At 32.9% G+C, this 20,972-nt stretch overlaps 1 protein-coding gene across 1 annotated transcript; it reads left to right on the forward strand.

Moving 5' to 3' along the window:
• The first annotated feature begins 3,853 nt into the window (after positions 1 to 3,853).
• Positions 3,854 to 10,893, forward strand: LOC134259737 (uncharacterized). Its single transcript, XM_062742335.1, has 5 exons — positions 3,854 to 4,738; positions 5,580 to 5,726; positions 7,733 to 7,850; positions 8,537 to 8,701; positions 10,387 to 10,893. The coding sequence occupies exons 1-5, from the start codon at positions 4,308 to 4,310 to the stop codon at positions 10,588 to 10,590; spliced, it is 1,065 nt and encodes a 354-aa protein (XP_062598319.1). The 5' UTR covers positions 3,854 to 4,307; the 3' UTR covers positions 10,591 to 10,893.
• The last annotated feature ends 10,079 nt before the right edge of the window (positions 10,894 to 20,972 follow it).

The following is a 20,972-nucleotide window of genomic DNA, read 5'->3' on the forward strand; positions in this document are numbered from 1 at the left end:
ATCTTTGAACACTTTTGAAAATAAAACATCTCAAAACTCATTTTTTTAGGGAAGCATTCGGTTAAATTTTTATCTTCGTGTGTCAAATATAGACTGTTTTTATTCATTCATTTATTTATTTATGGTTAAAGATCTCTGACTTATTTGGTTATTTTTAATCTTCTGATATTTTTATGCTCTATTGTATGCAGTTTTTTTCTTTTCGTGTTTTGATATCGTTTAATCATCATTTTGTAAAAATATTTTTAATTTTTATGATGGTTATTATGGAATGCCATATACGACAGCCAACTGCTTACTGCCAACTGCTGACTGCTTACTGCCAACTGTCAGCTGCTTACTGCCAACTGCCACACATATTTTAATAAATTCTATTTTTATATTGATATTTATGTAAATTAAAAAAAAGGCGCGGATCTATAGGACATTTTTTCCAAGAGGGTCACTCTGGTAAAAAAAAAATCCAACCCAGAAATTTCTTGACAAGAAAAAAAAATACGTAAAGTCCTTTCCTAAATGTGAAAATTTATTTCGGCCGGGGAGAGGGGGTTCTTATGCGTTATATCTTCATGTGTATGACATTTTTCATACCAACTTAACACGAATCCACATTTTTGGTTGGGGAGGGGGGGGGGGTTCTAAGGTCCCTTTTAGTTCATTTATTTCATACATTAAATAACTTTTAGTTGGTTTAGTTTGTGCATTAAATAACTTTACAATTTCAGAGGGGTGTTCCGGACCCCTCTCTCTAGATCTACGAGGGTTGTCCCGTAAAATCGTGGACAAGTTGTCTAGTTTGAAAAATAATCATCACTGCATTCTGAAATTTTCACTACTCTTTAGTACTTATAATATGAATATATATAGGAAATTTCAAATAGATATATGCATAAATAAACAAATTTTGATATTTTATGTTATGTATTGTATCGCCCTACGGCGCACGGATTATAACGTCAAGTTGTCTAAAACAACGTCACGTTTCATGTTTGCTAAAAATAAAGTTGGATAAGCCCCACTTAAATTTAGAAAATTGACTGATTTACATACGTGAGTGTTTATATCCAGTTAAGGAACCAATGTGGCACATTTGTGCGATATACTGAAGATTTATTAGCAAGTTACGGACAGTTTTCTCACCATCATTCAACTAACAGAGAATCTCATATCGACGGTCGACAGTGACAACGTCTTTTGGTATTACAATGGCAGTCTGTCCGTATGTTTTGTACTACCTGGGGACTCGATAAAGAGAACTTCGCTAAGAAAACTTCCATTTAATTTATAATTTAAAGATCTGGTGATATTTGTCATATTTTCTTTCCTCTGTATTTATTTAAAGTCTCTTAATGTGTCATTACAACATCCTAATCTAACTTAACTTTTCTCCGGTGCGCCGTAACGTCATCAAACGTCGCCATTTTTTGTGTATTGTATTTATCACTTTCCCATTTCGAATGCTCAGGAAAATGCCAAAAATTAACCAATTGCCTGGAAATTTTCAAAAAGACGACAGAATTGATTAAGGAATCTAATTAGGACAATTTTCATCCTAGTCTTATCTATTGAAAACTTTTATTACGAAATAATACTTGTATATTCTCTAATAAAACCTTGTTATTTTTACAATGCGCCGTAGGACCGTACCCTGTGCATATTCAAGCAGAATAAAATCTTTATTTTTGCATATATATAATCAAAAACATTATGATACACTTAAATATGATGAATAAACATTTACTGAAAATTTCAGCTTAGTGCGCCCATTGCTTTTCGAGAAAAGCGCTTTGTCCACGATTTTATGGGACAACCCTCGTATGCATGTAAAACATATTTTATTTGTTTGTGGCCTGCCCCCCCCCCCCTCCCACTTTTTTCCCCAACATTACCTTTACTATTGAAAATGTATATTGAAAGGATGGTTCCCCCCCCCCCACTTCTTACCATAGTATAATGATATCAAGGATATGTAGTATTGTATTGTGTGGAAAAAATGAAAGTGAAAAAATTAGCCACCTACAACCTCCCCCCCCCCCCCCCCCCCCCCCCCCCCGCACGAAATAGGATTTTCGAGTTTGGGCTATTTCCTTTTTTTTTGCTTGTCAATTTTTTCAGGTAAGTAAAAAAAATTTCTCTGGATGGCCCCCCACTTTCAGAACGTTGCTACGTGCCTGCATTATAACACACAGAGATATACATCTTTAATTTGAGGAAATTTTTAACTATAGAATATAATGGAAATTTTTAACTATAGAATATAATGGAAAACGGAAATTTATTTTCAAAACATCTTTCTCTGCAAAACGACAAATCTTTTTTATTATTATTCTCTCTTCAAAGGTTTTTTGTCTCCGGGGGAGGGGGGGGGCTTCTTTAAAGATTAAAAGCAGAAAATAGTCAATTTATTACCTATTTCAAATAGGAAAACAAATTAAAAAAATAAACAATGTACTTTATCAACCGCATATATTGAATATTACATAAGATAAAACATATATTGGTCATTTCATTCAATTCAATTTTACCAGGGTGACCAGGGGCGGATACAGGATTTGTGGTTAGGGGGGCGTGGATAACTTTGTTGAGGCAAGGGGTCTGGGGGCCGCCTTAAGGCCCCCAGTGGGTCCAGGGCGAAGCCCTGGCGGGGGCCCAGGGGGCGAAGCCCCCGGAAGCTCCTGGGTTTTCGTGTATTTTAGAGTAAAACCAGGCACAATAATAGTGCATATTTTTCAATTATTTTTGTTAAAAGTATATAGCATATAGGTGGGGGCCCAGGGGGCGAAGCCCCCGGAAGCTCCTGGGTTTTCGTGTATTTTAGAGTAAAACCAGGCACAATAATAGTGCATATTTTTCAATTATTTTTGTTAAAAGTATATAGCATATAGGTCCGGATGTTTGAATAATAAATGTATTGAATGTTTCTCAATTCTCATTGTATTGTTACACATGCCACTATATAATAAACGATTTAATTACTTATAACTTACTATATAATAGTGGTATAATCTATTGGTTAGTGATGTACCAAAGTACGACGTGTTTAATACTAGTCATATCATACTTTGAATGGTGGGGGCCCAGGGGGCGCAGCCCCTGGAAGCTCCTGGATTTTTGTGTATTTTAAGAATAAAACCATGCAGAATAACAGTTATTTGGTTAGTTTTGTACCAAAATGTGGCATTATAAATATTAGTCACATCATACTTTGAAAATTTTAGGGGGGGGGGGGGCGTGCGCCCCCCACGCCCCCCCTTAAATCCGCCAGTGGTGACCCCCTTGGAAAAAATGTCCTTGATCCGTGCCTTTTTTTTTTCTTTTTTTGTGAAAATTCATATAAATATCAATACAAATATAAAATTTATTCAGATATGTGTGGCAGTTGGCAGTAAGCAGCTGACAGTTGGCAGTAAGCAGTCAGCAGTTGGCAGTAAGCAGTTGGCTGTCGTATATGGCATTCCATAGGTTATCAATGCTAAATTTTATTTTCTTATGCTATTTAACAAAATTTTTATTCTTGATATTGTATTTATAAATGTATTTTTAACTATGTTGTACAGCGCTTTAGAGTCATTATGTTTATTATATAAGGCGCTCTATAAATTTTGTATAATAATTATAGTAATATAATAATATATTTTCAAAATTATTAAGCATTTTTTTTCCCACAGGTGTTCGCGAACCTAACAATATTTTACCGAAATTTTCAGTAAATAAAAAAAATACGTAATACCTATACTAATAAGTGTTATTATAGGTATAACGTATTTTTTTAATTTACCGAAAATTTCGGTAAAATTGATAGGTACGCGAACTCCTTTATGGAAATCAAAGTTTTGCATTGCAATGAATTATACAGGAAAGGCTTTTTAAAAAACTTCTCAAGAATCGCCAGAATATCTAAATATTATTCGACAACTAACCTACATGTAACTGACATAATCTAAAGGGTCTGAAAATTTGAGGGTAAGGTACTAGTGGTAAGTTACAACTTCTGTGAAAAAAGGTGATGGTACCATCTCTAGTTTCCGAGTCGATATACATGTACATGTAACTCTGCAATTTTAGGCCTACCTTATACTATGTGAATAAACATCGGGTTCGGGGACATCGAAGTCCCCTGTCCCGGGGTCTGAAATTTTGAGGGTAGGATACTAGTGGTCAGTTACCAATTCTATGAAAAATTGGTGATCATTCCATATCTAGTTTCCGAGATATAAGCCTTGCAGTAATACTACATGAATAAACATCGGGTTCGTGAACATCTAATTTCCGAGATGGCGAGGGCGGGAACTAGACTGTAAACAAACATGACGAGTAGTGAAAAAGAGGACAGTTTGTCATCGGATAGTGATGGCACTGATACAGGTTCTTCATCGTCATTTCAACGGAGCAAACATAGCAAAACATTCCCGGGCAGAGCTTCTCATTGGAGATTAGAACATCTCTTGGAACTGTCCGTTTTCTATGATGAAAAGGCCACGGATCTTGGAAAATTTATGTCCGATCTGAAAACTCTCAAATCTGTTGCACATGGGGGCCTGTCGGAAATGCCAAGAATCAGTCACACCATTATGCAGTACACAAAGGAGTTGTGGAAATTTTCGTACGATTATTACAAGGAAACTGGGGAAGAGACGTGGGAAGCTAGAGATCAGATCGAAAGAGCAACAGAGGCCTTTGAAGAGAAAGAAAGTGATATGGAGGAGCAGGTGAAAGCGTTTGGAGGCAGTTGGAAAAGGTATGTAAAATCACATTCATATCTCTTCGTCTGGAAAGAAATAGTAAAAAACATCTACAAGTCTTTTAAAACATGCATTATCTGTGGTCTCCGGTTACTCCACAGGCACCTGAATTTTTATCAATAAGTCGCTAAATAAGCCAAATATCGAAAAATTCTACCCCCTCTATATATAAATACACGTCGCTAAATAAGCCAAATATCGAAAAATTCTACCCCCTCTATATATTAATACAGGTGTATTTATATATAGAGGGGGTAGAATATTTCGATATTTGGCTTATTTAGCGACTTATTGATAAAAATTCAGGTGCCTGTGGTTACTCGTCAATTTTATATTATATTAAAAGCTACCGGTAATACTTTTGTGGAAACTTAACATTTTATATTATATTAAAAGCTAATACTTCTGTGGAAACATCTGGTTTTAATGTAGATTCTAAATTGTTTAAATCTTTACACCAGGGGTAGGTGGGACCACAATGGGGAATCCAAATTTTACTTTGAACATGTTGAAATATGTTGTAAAAATCTTCTTCTCAAGAACCACTTAATCAGAAAAGCTGAAACCTTTTTAGAAGCCTCCTGGGGTAGTTATGAGTCAAAATTATTCAAGTCATCACTACTAGGTTTAAAATGGGGCCATAATAGTGTAACAAGGGGGGAAATCAGGTGAAGAACAGAAGGATGAAAGCTACTCAGGAGAGTGCTGTGGCCCACTGGCCTCTTGTTGTCCTTTACTCCTGTCTGCAAGGGAGGGGACATAGAAAGTAGGACATTTGAAAATGATGTGCGAGTCAAGTTAAGTGTTGATTGTAAAATGTTGCATTTTCTATTGTAGATTATTTTTTGGATGGAAAATCAATCTGTTTGAGTCTTGGAGACACTTTTCCATGCTTCTTCAGAGACTGGGTCAAGCAACACCAACAGAGGGAAGATTTAAACATCTTTTCATGGCTTTCTCAAGAATATTTTTCCTTTCGCCAGAGTAAGAATATAATTTATTAGTGCAAAATGAAATTATAGTGCATACTTTTGAAATTTAAAGATATAACAAAGAGTTTCTGTTAACTTTTCACATTTCAACTTCTTCTTTAGAAGTTCCAGGTCAATTTCAACCAAACTTGTCACAAAGCATCCTTAAGTAAAAGGAATTCACTTTATTTAAATGAAAGACCAAATACTCTTTGAAAGGGATAATACGAGGGTCATTCAAAAAATACGTAGACAATGTTCCTCATCATCACATTATTTTTACAAAACTTAATATCAGTGCATTTTTATATTTAGAAAGGTATATTTTATAGATTTCTGAAGTTTCATTTTGTTTGATTAAATGGAACTTATGTTAGCCAATTTTGTAAGCAACATGTTTTGTCACCATGCATGGAGCACGCGGTCATAACATTGTAACGTCAAAAACAACGTTAAAGAAAATTTCTCAAACGCACCGTGCCTTTTTATTTTACACACGGTTTGTATCATATTCTTCATTTATTAAAATGTATCCACAACACTTGACACCTAGTATGCTAACAATAATTCGAGTATACCTTAAATAAGATTGTCAATGTTTTCAAATCCTTTACCATGTAACTCTGCTCTTACAGTTTCCGCAACAATGAAGCACACATCACGTTTCATGACGTTACTAAGTCTTTTGACAAGATTTTGAACTATAATCTGTTTCTTTGCAGAATGCCCAGCACCCAATTTAAAGTCTTTACCCCTAAAAAATTGTCTGTTCCATTATAAAAAAAATACATGGCTCATTTTATGTATTTTCCTGGTTTCTCCAGCATTTTCGGAGTTTGTTTCAAAAGTTTTCCAAATGCAAAACAAAATTATATTGCTACTCGCTGCTCCGTGATGTCCTTTTTTGCTTTTTTAATCAAGACTATCTGTCTATAGAAATTGATATCTTTTAAACAAAGCAATGTATTACATTAACTTTTAGCTTTTGGAGAAATGAAACAATACTAAATTTAAGTATCTAAATTTTATTTCATTTAAGGACAATTTTAAAGAGATATGGCTATAGATATGAAAAGTGATAAATCAGTCAATAACTCAATTTTGACCCTGCTCCGTGACCCCGTTTTTGCTGTCTTAAATCTTCGATAATTTTGACAAAAATCGAGATATATTCCAATTTCTTTGCTCAAAATATTTGAATCTGTTTTTAAAATATTTGTACCAAATTTGGTTTAAATATGACGTTAAATAAAAAAGTTATGACAAAAGTCTACGAACTTTTTGAATGACCCTAGTACTGTAGTACATGTATCAAGAATTAATTGGTTTCTTTTAAAATCTAAAGAACCACTGGACCAAAATAAGTTGAAACAATAATGAAACCTTCTTTAGACTTTACGTACATAATGATGATTCATATTTGTTCAAATTATCAAATTATGAACCCCCCCCCGAAACCAATTGGCAAGAAAAGCTGATAAGCTAATGTGTAATCATCCTTAAGTAGTGAGGATTCTAACTTGTTCAAATCATGACCTCCAGGGGTAGGACTTGGTCACAATAGGGAATCCAAATTTTGAAATATGAAATATCTATATATATGTAGAAAAATTCTTTTAAAATCTTCTTCTCAAGAGTCACATGACCAGAAAAGCTTTATCTTTTGTAGGAGCATTCCTGGGTAGTGTAGATGCTAAGATGCTAAAAAAAAAATCAAATTATGACCCCCAGGGGGTAGGGGGTAGCCACAATAGGTATTACAAGGGGGGTCTGATTAAGAACAAAGGTGCTCAGGTGAGCAATGTGGCTCATGTGCCTCTTGTTTGCCATTTTTCCTAGCCACAGAGCTCAGGTGAGTGATGTTGTGTGTTGTTATTGTGGCATTTGATTTGCTTAATGATAACATTTCTCAATGTGAGCATTATAATCTTTGAGTCATAATCCTATATTCATTATACTTTCTAAACTTTTGTTCAAATCAGTAAAAATAAAACTTCAGATAGATTAATTATTTTATAGACCAGGGCAGGCTTTTATTGAACACATGGTCATCAAGGATGTTGTTGTGCGTGGTACACCAGCTGTTCGGTTCAATACTTTTCAAGACAAGTATTTAAAGGTGTTCATCGTCACTGAGGTCAGTAATGAATATAATTTTTTTTTCTCATAATATTAGGTTCCCTGAGTAAACAACTTATCAGCTTCTACTTTGAATAAGTTTTGGCAAATAATGTCTATGGGTGTAGGGAGACAAAAAATTGTTAATTTTGTGGTCAACCCCCCCCCCCCCCCACACACACACCCACCCCCACCCCCACCCCATCCTATTTCTGTTAACATGATTGTGAAAAGCATTGAGCCCTATATCAAAATTGTGAATTTAAGGGGTTCTGATGTACAAATTTTGGAACCACTGGTTGCCAGATTATTCAAGTGTTACTGTGCTTTGAATTTGCCATTTTTTTAAAAAAATTGATTTTTATTTCTGTATTTGTATTTATTTATCTCATCCATTTTTTACAATACTCGTAACTCAACCGTAATTGTTACATGGCAGATTTATGGTTGTAGTTTAGATGCAATCACTAAAATTAAAAAAAAGATCTTTTGAACAGATGTTCTTTGCCAGTAAATCATTTCGATTTCAAACATGGGTCTTTTTTACTTATTCAAGGTCACATTTACAAAATTGGGATTAAGACTTAAAAAAATTGCAAGAAGAATATAAATTGCTCCTAATTGTTTGCCTCTACTGTCTTCATTAAACAAGTCATGGAGAATTCTGCATTATCATTGTTATTATGATTTTTTTTTATTTTTTAGGTTAAAATGTATGATGCCTTAAAAGGAAACTTTAACTCTGAGACTTTCACATTTAGAAATGTTGGGGAGGAAGTTCTAGGTCAGCATGGAATTGAACTCCTGATGGAGAGAAAGGGCTCCTTTTTCTTCCCCTATGTAGTCGGGATTCTTTGTATTGGAACACTAGTAAGTGTATCATTTTATATTTTTGGTGACCTACGGTTATCTGTTTTCATCTGTCGCCATGCATCAGTCCTTGTCTGTTAACCTTTGGACATGTTCAACTTCTTCTCGGAAACCTTTTATCTAATTTCAACCAATTTTACTGTAATTATAGCATATAAAAGTGAAGGGGATCAAAAATTGTTAATTTCATGGTTCTTATTTCCCTGGGGCTGAGGGGTGGGGCCAAAACTATGAAAATTAATGCAGTCTTGAAACATCTTTACTCCTAGACATCAAGCAGTCAACCTTTTGGAATGTACGTAATAAGCATTGAGTCCTATACCATATTATTGTGAAATTCATGGCCCCAGGGACAGGGGTTCTAGTGCCAGGGTGGGACTTTATAGAATATTAGTGATAGTGCATTAATTCTTTGAAAATCTTTTCTGCTCCTGGGCTTTAAACAAAATAACTACATACATAATTATGATGAGCGAGGGTTTTTCTTCAAGAATTGTGAATTTCATGGCGCCTGGGTCAGGGGTTCAGGTGATAGGGCAGGGCTCTTTTGATTATAAAGTAAAAATGCATTAATTCTCTGCGAATTTTCTCTGCTTCTGGGTATAAAACAAACTTAATACTTACATAATAATTATACATAGTTATGATGAGCAAGTGTCCTTCTTCCAAAATTGTAAATTTCAAGGCCCCTAGTTCAGGGGAACCTTAGAGGGGATGGGGATGGCCGGGTTCTAATGATTATATACTGAACATGAATTAATGCTTTGATATCTGCTCCTTGGTATTTAACAAACATTTATGATGAGCGAGGGTGCCTTTTCCAAAATTGAATGTGTTGCTCCAGGTTCAGGGGTTCCTCTGTGGTGGGGACACTGCTGACTTTTACTGATTATAACTGGTTACTTGAAATGCATTCATTTGTTTCCCTTCTCTTCCTGTGATAATTAAGTAATCAAACTAAGTTTTTAAGTGTACATAAATGGGTGCACTGATGCTTCTTTCAAAATTGTGAAGCCCCGTGGGGATCCGGGTTAGAATAGGTCCTCAGTACCCCCTTGCTTGTCGTAAAAGGCGACTAAATGGGGCGGTCCTTCGGATGAGACCATATAAACCGAGGCCCCTTGTCACAGCAGGTGTGGCACGATAAAGATCCCTCCCTGCTCAAAGGCCGTAAGTGCCGAGCATAGGCCTAAATTTGCAGCCCTTCACCAGCAATGGTGACGTCTCCATATCAGTGAAATATTCTGGAGAGGGACGTTAAACAGTATACAATCAATCAATCAAAATTGTGAATGTCATGGCCTTTGGTTTAAAAGAAAAAAAACCAAATTTACTTCTGGAAAGTTGTTACATAATGCTAAGGTAAGCAATAAGGCCTGTGGGCCTCTTGTTAGTTCACCTTAACTAAGGTTTTTAGAAACAGACCTTTGTTCTTATTGAAGATTCATTCTGAAAATAATAAATTGCACAAGAACTAAATTGTTATAGATTCTCTATGAAATTAAAGAAAATCATTATATGAAATGGGGAAACATATGTTAAAACACGGACTCTTATGTGTTCATCTAAAATAATCTCACAAGGAGGTAGATTGATGCTATCTGTGTAAGCCGAATTTTACATGAAATAAAATGAGGAGCATAAAAGAGTTGTTAAATATTATTTTTTATCTTCTCGTATTTTAGGTAATTCTGACGTATCTACGCATTGATGAGGATCATTTTCATCAGATTGAAGAAAAGGGAAAAGTTAATAAAACCAGCAAGGCAACAATATCTTATACTAGGCCATTTGATTTCATGGACACGAGTGATAGGCAGGAAATCTTGGAATCTTTTTTCTGGTTAGGATATGTCCAATCAAATGCCTACCAGTTTAAATGGAGGTAGAATTTATTAATTTTTCATTCTTTCTTTGTAACTCAGGTAATTGTTATGACCCATTGAGAAATCTTTGGGGTTATTTTATGCAATCAAACAAATGTGTTCTTTGTTCAACTAAATTGATACTACATGTATGTATTTATGTTTTGTTACCATTAGGTGCTCATTTTCTTTTTTTAAAAAATATTCATTTTGATATGTATGTACATATATTTTTTCTAAGTGCAAGGGTGGTTAATAGGGATTAAACAATATTTTTAAAAATCATTTGTTATTTCCATTTCAGTCGGAATTAAAAAGTACATGTATAAAATTTCAATTGAATCGTTGTACTTTCGCTATGTATTTAAAAAAAAATTAATGCCTTTGTAGTTATTATGTATGTCACTTGTATGTACATGTATTGTCACTACCTATTGTTGACTCTTGATTTCAGTAAAAACTATAAGAAGAGACACTATATTTGTTATGTACATGTTATTTTGTGATAAAAAATACATTTCCCCAAAAAATACATACAGGAAACATATACATGGTATATAGTTACATGTATGTTGCACATGTTGCTAAAACGAGATATACATGTACCTGGACGTTCCTTGCAAAAAGTTTTTACAGTATTTCATATGATAAATAGTAACAAGATTTTGCATTATTAAAATTTGTTTTGCAAGATATAGCACCATGGAAAAGATATTGATAGCACAAGATATCCCTTACGAAAAAAAAATAACCAATGAGTTAGTGAAACACTGATGCCTCCGTATGGCAGCTTATAGTGAAGGTAATGTTTTGCAAGTGCAAGTTGAATTCCAAGGCGAAGGTCAAAATTGTTGATATTTAGAGGAAGGTCGTGTAACAAATACTAGTATGAAAGCTCTAGTCATAACTGTTCAAAATTTCTAGCCAAGATTTAAATTTTTACAAAGTGGGTCAAACTGTAAGGTCATGGTCAAAAGGACAAAATTGTTGATATGAAGAGGAAGGTCCAGTTACAAGTAATATATACGAGTACATGATGTATGTGAAATATGGAAGCCTTCGTTTTGACTGTTCAAAAGTCATTGCCAAAGTTTAAGTTTTTACTTGTGTGGATCAAACTCTAAGATCAAGGTCAAAAATCTTTACACCAGTTGAAAAGTTCTGTGTTATACCCTTTTAGAGGTCTTGTTACAAGGAAGTGAAATATGAAAGTTCAAGCTTCAACTCTTCACAAATTTGGTGTAGGTTTAAGTTTGAAATATTTAGTTAAAGATCAAACGTCAAGGCCAGGAGGTTAAATTTGGTAATACCTTATTAAAAAAGGTCTTGATACAAGGAATACACTTGTGAGATATGAAAGTCATAACCTAACCCACTAAAAAGTTATGACGGACAAAGTTTCAGTTTTTTGCTTACAAGCAGACAGACGGACAGGGCAAAATTATGTTACACCCCCTCCCCCTCCCATTTATTTACGATTACATACACTTTTCTTATCCTAAATGCCTTACTGCATGTTATGAACATAAAAAAAAGCATTTGTTTGTAGATCAGTTATAAGTTTACTTCAAAGAGATTAAGGTGATCCAGTTTTAGAATAATCTTTTCTCAAGAGTGTCCATATGGGAGAATTGTTTAAATTAGTACGATCTTCAGGTTTATAAAATTAATAGTTAAGTATAATTGAAAAAAATACTCATAAAAATATCCCTGAATCCACAAAGTTATGTTAATTTATCCACAGTATTTTTTTTAAGTGAAAGACTAAAGTTAGTTATATTCTATAAGGAAAATTGTCAAATCGCCAATATTTTTGCAGAAAAAAAAATCGAATCAGAATGCATTTTCTATTTTAAGTTAAAATACGATAGGTATCCACTATCCAGTCATTCAGAGAAATTGTCATGGTTTTTAATACTTATTTGGTATTTTTTGTGTTCTATTTCCGTCCTGTATTCTATAATACATAGTGTAAAAGGTTTTTGCTATTATTGTAAGACAACACAAACCACTTCTAAATCAATTCGTGTTAATAAGCATTGGTATCTAAGGCTGGATTCAAGAAAAACTTTATTTCTCTAAATCTGTTTAATTTTTTTCCTTTTATTTGGTACACATGACAACTTTAATAAGACCTTTTCTAAGACTTCCAAAAACCTCAAATCTTATAAAGATGATTAAAATGAAAATTGTTGCATGAAAAAATTCCATTTTCAAGCTTAATTTTGATGCATAGTAGTAGTAGTAGTAGATTTATTCAGGTAATAAAATCAATATATGATACAGGGTGGTACAAATATAAATAATGCATGAAATGAAAAAACCTAATCACAGTAATAAAATTTCAAAAATAAATATAAAATTCTAAATACAGGTGTCCTTTTCCGAATGTTTAAAATATAAAGCAATTTATGACATTAATTTTATAAATTTTATGAATAAAAATATATGCATTATAATCATCGTGATATCATGACATTAATTAATAAACCTAAGGATAACCCATGAAAGCAAAATTGCTTATTTCCAATGGGGTCCTTTTTATGAATAAATAAGTGAATAAATAAAACAAAAAACTAACTAAACAACAAAATTAAGTACGAGGATGTAGGCAAGATTTTGGCAGATACATTAATCAAGGCACCTCATTCAGATAGGACAGGTATTAAAAAAACCCTGTATCAAATTTGAAAATAAATTACACAAAGCATTTAAAATAAAACAATACATTCATAGTTGTTAAAAATCAAAAATATATAAACGAACTCTCTTCACAGCTTTTAAAATCCTCCATTAGATGCTTTTTACACAGTTCTTAAAAGTTTCTTTACATTCTAAATTCTTAATAAAAAATGGCAAGTCATTCCAATCCTTGATGGCATTGTAATAAAAAGTCTGATCTTGGCAATTTCTAATCGATGGCAATTTAAAGTTGTGGCTATTAGAGGATCTAGTATTAGAGTGATTATTACTTAAACTTGTAAAATTTGTTTCAAGATAAACAGGAGCTTTCTTATGAACAATATTAAAAACATGATTCAGTCTCATCTGCTTCACTCTCCTGTCCACATTCAACATATTAATAGACTCAAAAATACTATAATTGATGGAATGCATCGGGGATAAATCCAACATAAATCGAATGACCTTATTTTGGCAAATTTGTAATTTACGTTTCATAGCTTTTGACAGTCCAGAGTACCAAGAGCTACATGAATAATCTAAGTGACAGAGGATAAGTGCTGTACATAATGAGAATTTGCTCTTTTGATCCAAAAATCTTGCTTGCCTATACAAAAATTTTAATTTAATCTACTGTTCACCTTTTGAACAAGAGAAGATACAATGTTTTCACCAGATAATTTGGAATCAATGTACAGACCAAGATATTTTACTTGCTGAGAAGCCTTAATGACATGCTCTTTACACACAATGAAAAAATCATCAACTTTATTGACCAAATAACATACACTCTGTTTTGCCTAAGTGTAATGATAATTTGTTGTCAACCAACCAGTCGGAACAAGATTCAAGTGTTTTACTAAGTTTCTTAGCTATATAATCGGTACATTTGTGAGAAAAGAGTATGGCACTATCCTCTGCATATAAAATCAATTTACAGTCATTGTCAATACTCAAAGACATGTCATTCTTACATAAATCAAAAACAAAAGTGGGCCTAAAATACTGCCCTGAGGTACACCACATGTAACATAACCAGGACTTTCAAATTAAATATTAATTTTTGGAGTTATCCTTCCTGGCTGAGGATCGGATACCCTTAATACATTAATTAATTTAAAAAAATGAGTATGAAACGTAAATGATCAAGTTATGGAATGTTACTTGGGAGTCATCTTCCTGATCACATGATGATTGCAATTTTGTACATATAGAGTTATCTTCACTTCATATTTATTAATGTCAAATTAAGACACCCGTTTAAGCAAAAGATGAAATCATTCATCATTTAATTTTCTTTTTAGGAATTGAAATAAAGGCATACAAAATACTCAATTTCGTTGTCCAATAAGGTTATGAAATTTAGGAAGAAGAATGAGGTTTGTAGACACATAAGGTGGTCCTAAATGCATTATTGCACGTTGTGAGGATTTGAATGATAAGTTTGTCACATCAATTAAGTTTATTTGAAAGAGACTAAGGTGATCCAGTTTTTGGAATCGTTCCTTTTCAATAGTGTTGACAATAAAGAAATGTTTTATACACTAATTGATATCAATGAAATTTAAATGAAACAGAAAAGTAACCTTCAAGACAAGTAAGATAATTAGAGAGAAAAAAAAAGCAGACAGAAAACTTTCCACATTCTTGCGAAAAAAAACCCTATTATTTTGTCAAGATTAGGTTTTTACTATTCCAGCTTTTATGGTACCTTTTGGAAGTTCTGCAAGTATAAAATACTGATAAATGATCCAGTTTTGGAATAGCCACCTCTTGAAGTAATTATATTGATCACATGGTGAGTAGATTATGATACATGTACAGATGTCTTTACTTCAGTTTTAATCAAAGAAACTTTTTCAACCCAGTTCATATTTTATGGGATTTTGAATTTTTTTTAACGGAAACTGTGTCCATGTCCCTTAAACATAGCGTTAAAAGCTGTGATATCATTTGAGCAGTTGAAACGTCACACTTAGGAGTTATATGAATGAAAACAATATAAACATGGAATTCAACAAAATATTTTTCAGTCAGTATATTAATTTATTTGTACTTTTTTATCTTATAACAGACCACGGAGTTTTTAAACCATTCTTTGAGAAGGGAGGGAAAATCTTGAATGTGTTTTGCAGCAATTTCGATATTATTACAATCTGTTACAAAATGTCACTTTGATACTTGTATTTCTTCATACTGTGACAAAATACCGCTTTTATTCAATAAATAAATTGCAGTATTTCAGTTAAGAATATGATAAATACAGTACATGTATTTGTGTATAATCAAAATATCTATTTCTTAGCATTTACAGTAGAAGAGGCAGAGGCCACGGAAATTGAACATAAAAAGTTAACAAAGAAACAAAACAAAAGGCTGAAAAAGAAACAATTTAAGGGGGACCTATGTCCGAAAAGTCTTTGTGTGAAATTTTCAAAACTTTGACATTTCTTTCCTGACCACTTGCTTTTATTTTTTAGGTATTAAAAACAATACCTTTATTTGCTTATTTTTACACAGGAGCACGTGCAAAGATGGTGTAAAATGCTAAAAATAGATTATTTTCAAACATTCTTAAATAAATTAATTCTACTCCAAATATGTGCTAAAAAGAACCAAAAATGTCAAATCACATTCGAAATCAACATGTATTCAATTTATATCACTTGTGTCTTTACAATGAAGGCAAATTCATTGAAATTTATTTCGCATGAAAAATTATAAAGGCGCACAATGTAAGTATCACCCCGTTATTGTCGTATTTTTTTTACAAATCCGACATGCATAACAGGTAATATCTTAAAAAGTCTTTGTGTGAAAATGTCGTAATTCGTATTTTTTTTAAGAAACGATTCATCTCTTTATTTTGACAAAGAAAAAAGTATACCTTTATGATAAAATAAACGAGAAATATGACGTTTTCTTTTATTTTCGTACTCTTGTGTCATAAATTTTGACCTTTCTGCACTAAAATAAAGGTAAGTAAACACTGACAAACATCTGAATATAAAACTTTTTTGCGAAAAACGAGTATTTTGTTTTGAATTAGAAACCATTTAAACAGATTGATTCTTTTCTTATTCATTCTATTCATTCTGCCACCCCCTCCCCCATTTCCCCGTCAACAACCAACACTTATTAGAACCTAGGAATGACTTTATAGTCTACAGTAAAAAAAAATACATGTACTACATATCAATAAGCAAATATACGTACAAGCACATTTCTAAATTTTTCTTAGTTTTATCCAGAAAATACAATTAATGGTAAACATAAAATTAAATCTATTTCCCCGATTTAATCCGCTTTATTTGCTGAATTTTATCTTAAATCTTTTTGCACTTATATATCAGCATATCATCGAGGTATTTCTTCACAACTTAAAATGCTATGAATTATCAACCAAAGGAAGAGAATTCTAATATTAACAAACTACATAAATCAAATAAGACTGTTATTAATGATGAATTTAAAATTTTCTTTTTGTAAATTGTTTATGTTATTGATTAATAACAATCTTATGCCTATATCACTATAGCAAAAGTCAACAGGTAAAAAACAAACGTCGCTATTGTGACGTCACATAACGCTGCTTTGACGTAGAACGACATAGGTCCCCCCCCCTTAAAAATTTGGTTGCAATCCTGAGCAAATAATAAAGATTTAATGTAAATTTTGTCATGGATAATTTATTAAATGAGCAAAAAATTCATTTCTAAAACACTTTTACAGGAAATTTTTCCCTGTCTGCTGCTTTACGTACCATTACCGAAATTGAATAAATACTAATACATTGTATTAAGCAGTAATTAGATGTTCACATTTTGCAAAGTTAAACACACAAAGTATAGCAAATATGAATTGATACAGTCAGCAACAGTGCATTATTCAATTTGTATGCATACACTGTCTGATTTATGTCTCATTGCAATGAAAGCAATATGAGCTGCATTTTTGAGAATTTTATTTTGCTGGTAAAATGTGTTATTATGATTAATTTGTATGTAATCTAAACCCTTATCAACAATAAAACCAAAATAAAGTTTAAAAATGTTTCAGAAAAAATATTTCTGTACAACCGAATATACAATATTATATAAGAAATCATTATTGTACAGGACGACAATAATTCAATTTTGCTTCAATCAAAGCGTATAAAAAGTTTTTTCATATCAAATATGAACAACTGAAGTTTATAAATGTTCTATTTTTCTGTCATTGAAATAGTTAATTACAAATTTGCAACATTTTTTTCCGATGTCAAACATGCAGCTCATATTGCTTGAAGAAAAACATAATAATGTAGTCTCCAAGTTTAAAAATGTTTATTTTTGTCTAGGGATGTGAGATTTACTCTAATTTTAATTGTAGACACGGCTACAGTAGTAAATAAACATCGCTTCATCTTATTTAATTAAATATATCTTTGCAGATCTGTCATTACGAATTATATCAACATCAATTTACATGTACCAATATATCCACTTGCAAGAATATGGTATATTATAGCCCATTTTTTATTCAGTCAAATTCAATCAAAGGGGGCTTGATCTGGGACCAAAAATACAATGAAACCAGACCACAATTCATCAATTAAAAAATAAAAACTCTTGTGTAAGAAACGCATAAGTAAAATCAGAACAATCTGGAAACTTAGGTAAAAATACGGGTATAAATTATCACCAACAGTTGAGCAAGATGCTTGTCAGAGAGAAGCCATAAACAAATCAAATTCTCTGTCCATGATTTTATAAAGTTTGTGAAAATATGATTATTTTTTCTCATTTTGTTTGTTAGATCTGTATGAAGATGATGTAGTTTTTAAAGATATTATTTGAGGTGTAATTCAAATAATTAGTTATAACTGATTGATTGTCAATTGGTTATATCATTAACATCATAAAAGAGAATACCACGTGCAAAAAGAGAACTAAAAAACTTGGGTGAGCGTTTGGGGTCCATGGGTCTCTTTTTCATCATACCGATTCCCACCCTTACAAAGTTACTCAGTTTTTTTAACACCTTTTATTGTCTAATTGAAGAAAAAAGAATTATGTATTGGGCATCTTGCATTCTGTAGTATGTTGCTTCTTGTATTTTATGCATTGACATTTCTGTTAGAGAAGTTTGATAAGACAAAAAAGCTCCCTGATGGTCACCACAGATCTGTTGACAGATTCCAAGAATCTGCCAAGATATATTTCTTAGAGGTGCAGGAATATAATATCCCCTGTCGTGATGGAGAAGGAAAAACAGTTCATACAGTGCTTCTCGTTGTTTTTGCTTGTCACTGTCATAATACAACACCAACAACATTAGTTTCATCACGTATAGGGGTACCATAATAAACTGTCTTCCGACACTTTTAACTCTAATTGAAATTCCTTCGTCAGCAGCATATGTGTTTCTAAACTAATGTCCATTGCTAGAGCTCTTTTCATTTCTCACTCATTGGCAGTCCTCCTACCTCTTCAATATAATTATGTGGATTTTGAAGTACAAAATGACCCATGTACATAAAATATGACTGGGTATTTATTTCTTTTATCATTATTAGATTTTGAATGGCATTCTTAGTTTTACCAACTGCGTACAGCAGGTAAGCCAAATAAATCCTATTTCTGTGCTTATATGTAACAGTTTCAAACAAGCATACATTATCCTCAGTTTGCCTTTGTTGTTAATGTTCTTGAATGTGTTGTATATATGATAAACTGTATATCTAAGGGTTGATGATATTAATTTTCTGACAGCAACCCGCTGTATTTGACTTAAGTTGAGGGAATGTAAACGACTCAATGCAGATTGTAGGTAAGTAAAACATTCCGTTGTATTTGTCATATAAAAGGAAGTTTCGCATAAAAGATGAAAACATATTTTACCAAAAAGATCATAATCCTGAATGAATTCAAAAGTACTATCTGATTCCACAGTACTTAATACATATTGTCTAAGACAAATTGCTAGAGCTAAGCTTTCTCTGAGCGATTGACAGTGTAATAAGCATGCAATTCCTAGATTGTACAGTTCAGAAAGCCGTTCATACAATAACTGTTGTGAATGACCAAATACTTTAGTGATGAAAATATTGTTTTCGGGAATAAAAAAGTTTGGAAGATAAGAATGATACACACACGACAATAAAAACTTGAAACACAACCAGAATCCTGACAACAGACTTGATGGATTCCAGTCAATAAGAGTGTTATTTTGAATAACCCAGAATAAAACGGTTTTCATGAAATACGAACAAAGGAGAAGTTGCCCATTTGTATCTTCCACAGTTAAGACCTCTTTTGAAAATAATTTCAGCAATCCATAACATACAAACTATGTGTGATTCATACAAGAAACCAGTTTGTGTTCAGCTACGGAGAATGAAATCCTCCATTCACAATCTTCTTGTGGTGATCCTTTGAAACCTATAAGTACAACATGACAACCTGAGTTGATGATATCTCTTAAAACATGACTTGTTGGCCAATTTTTAGACTGGCATTTAAGCGTAAAAGAACTTGCATTGTATGGCCAAATGTTAAAAGCAAAAGAAATAGCAACTTCAACTTCCGTTTCACCTATCTTTTTTTGTGTGCAAGGTCCATGTTGAATTAAATCTTGCAATATTAATGCTGTGCCTTCTCTACATTTTGAACTTGATATGTATAATCCATTATTTATTGTAAAGACAGATTGACTAACTATAGAATCTGTTGACGGAGTCAGTAGCTTTAACATAACAAACCCAGGACGCTCATCAGAACACTCCATCAGAATCAGAGCACATCTTTCTGTGTTGTATTTATCTGCATGATCTAAATCCCATATAACATGATGGTCAAACGGCCCGAGCATGAAGTCCATGTCCGATGCCAGCGACTGGTGAAAACCTTCTCTATGACTTCCACTGGTAATTGTTCTCAATCCTTTGAAGCGTTTTTCTATTGGAATCTTTATAATTTCAGCAATATCATATAATTCTCGTCTTGCGGACACTAGTGAATGCGTGCCAACTATGTGGGACATAGCTACGTAAACAGTCTCTGATAGCCTGGGTATCTCATCCATTCTAGATAAAACATAAAACATATATAGTTCATCTATATTTTATGCACATTAATAAGGATCTGCTTGCTGTTCATTAAAAAAATCTAATAATATTTATTTTCTGAATATTTCTGAATTCTCTAGAATCTCTAAGCCTAAAGAAAACAAATGTAATTTGATTGATTGATTGTTTATTCTTTCAAGTCCCTTTCGAGAATTTTTCAGTCATATGGAGACGCCACCACTTGCCGGTGGAGAGCTGCAAATTTTGTTCTATACTTGGCACTTGGGGCTATTGAGCAGGGAAGGATTCTTTTCCGAGCCAGCACCTACTGCGACACGGGACCTCGGTTTATACAGTCTCATCCGAAGAACCGAGGCAATCGCAACTTCTTTCACGATCCTTGAAATAATGCATCGATGCCTTTTTCTGTAGAATATGGAGTGAAACTTTATTCAATGTAATGATATTACCTAAAATATACTATAGAAGGGACTTCTAATTCAGTCTATCCTATCTTTAAATAAACAGGAAATGTATAAATTTTTAACATTAGGTGATGTTAATACATTCGAGGTTGTTTTTCCGACCGCTGACAGAAAGACCCGAGATGATGCGATTGGGACCGATCTCCACGTCCCACAGTGGGATTCGAACCCGCGACGTAATATCTCCTACT

This window comes from Saccostrea cucullata, unplaced genomic scaffold (assembly GCF_032062105.1).
Source record: "Saccostrea cucullata isolate Sc308-1 unplaced genomic scaffold, CSIRO_AGI_Scuc_v1 ctg1546, whole genome shotgun sequence".
Classification (NCBI taxonomy): domain Eukaryota; kingdom Metazoa; phylum Mollusca; class Bivalvia; order Ostreida; family Ostreidae; genus Saccostrea; species Saccostrea cuccullata.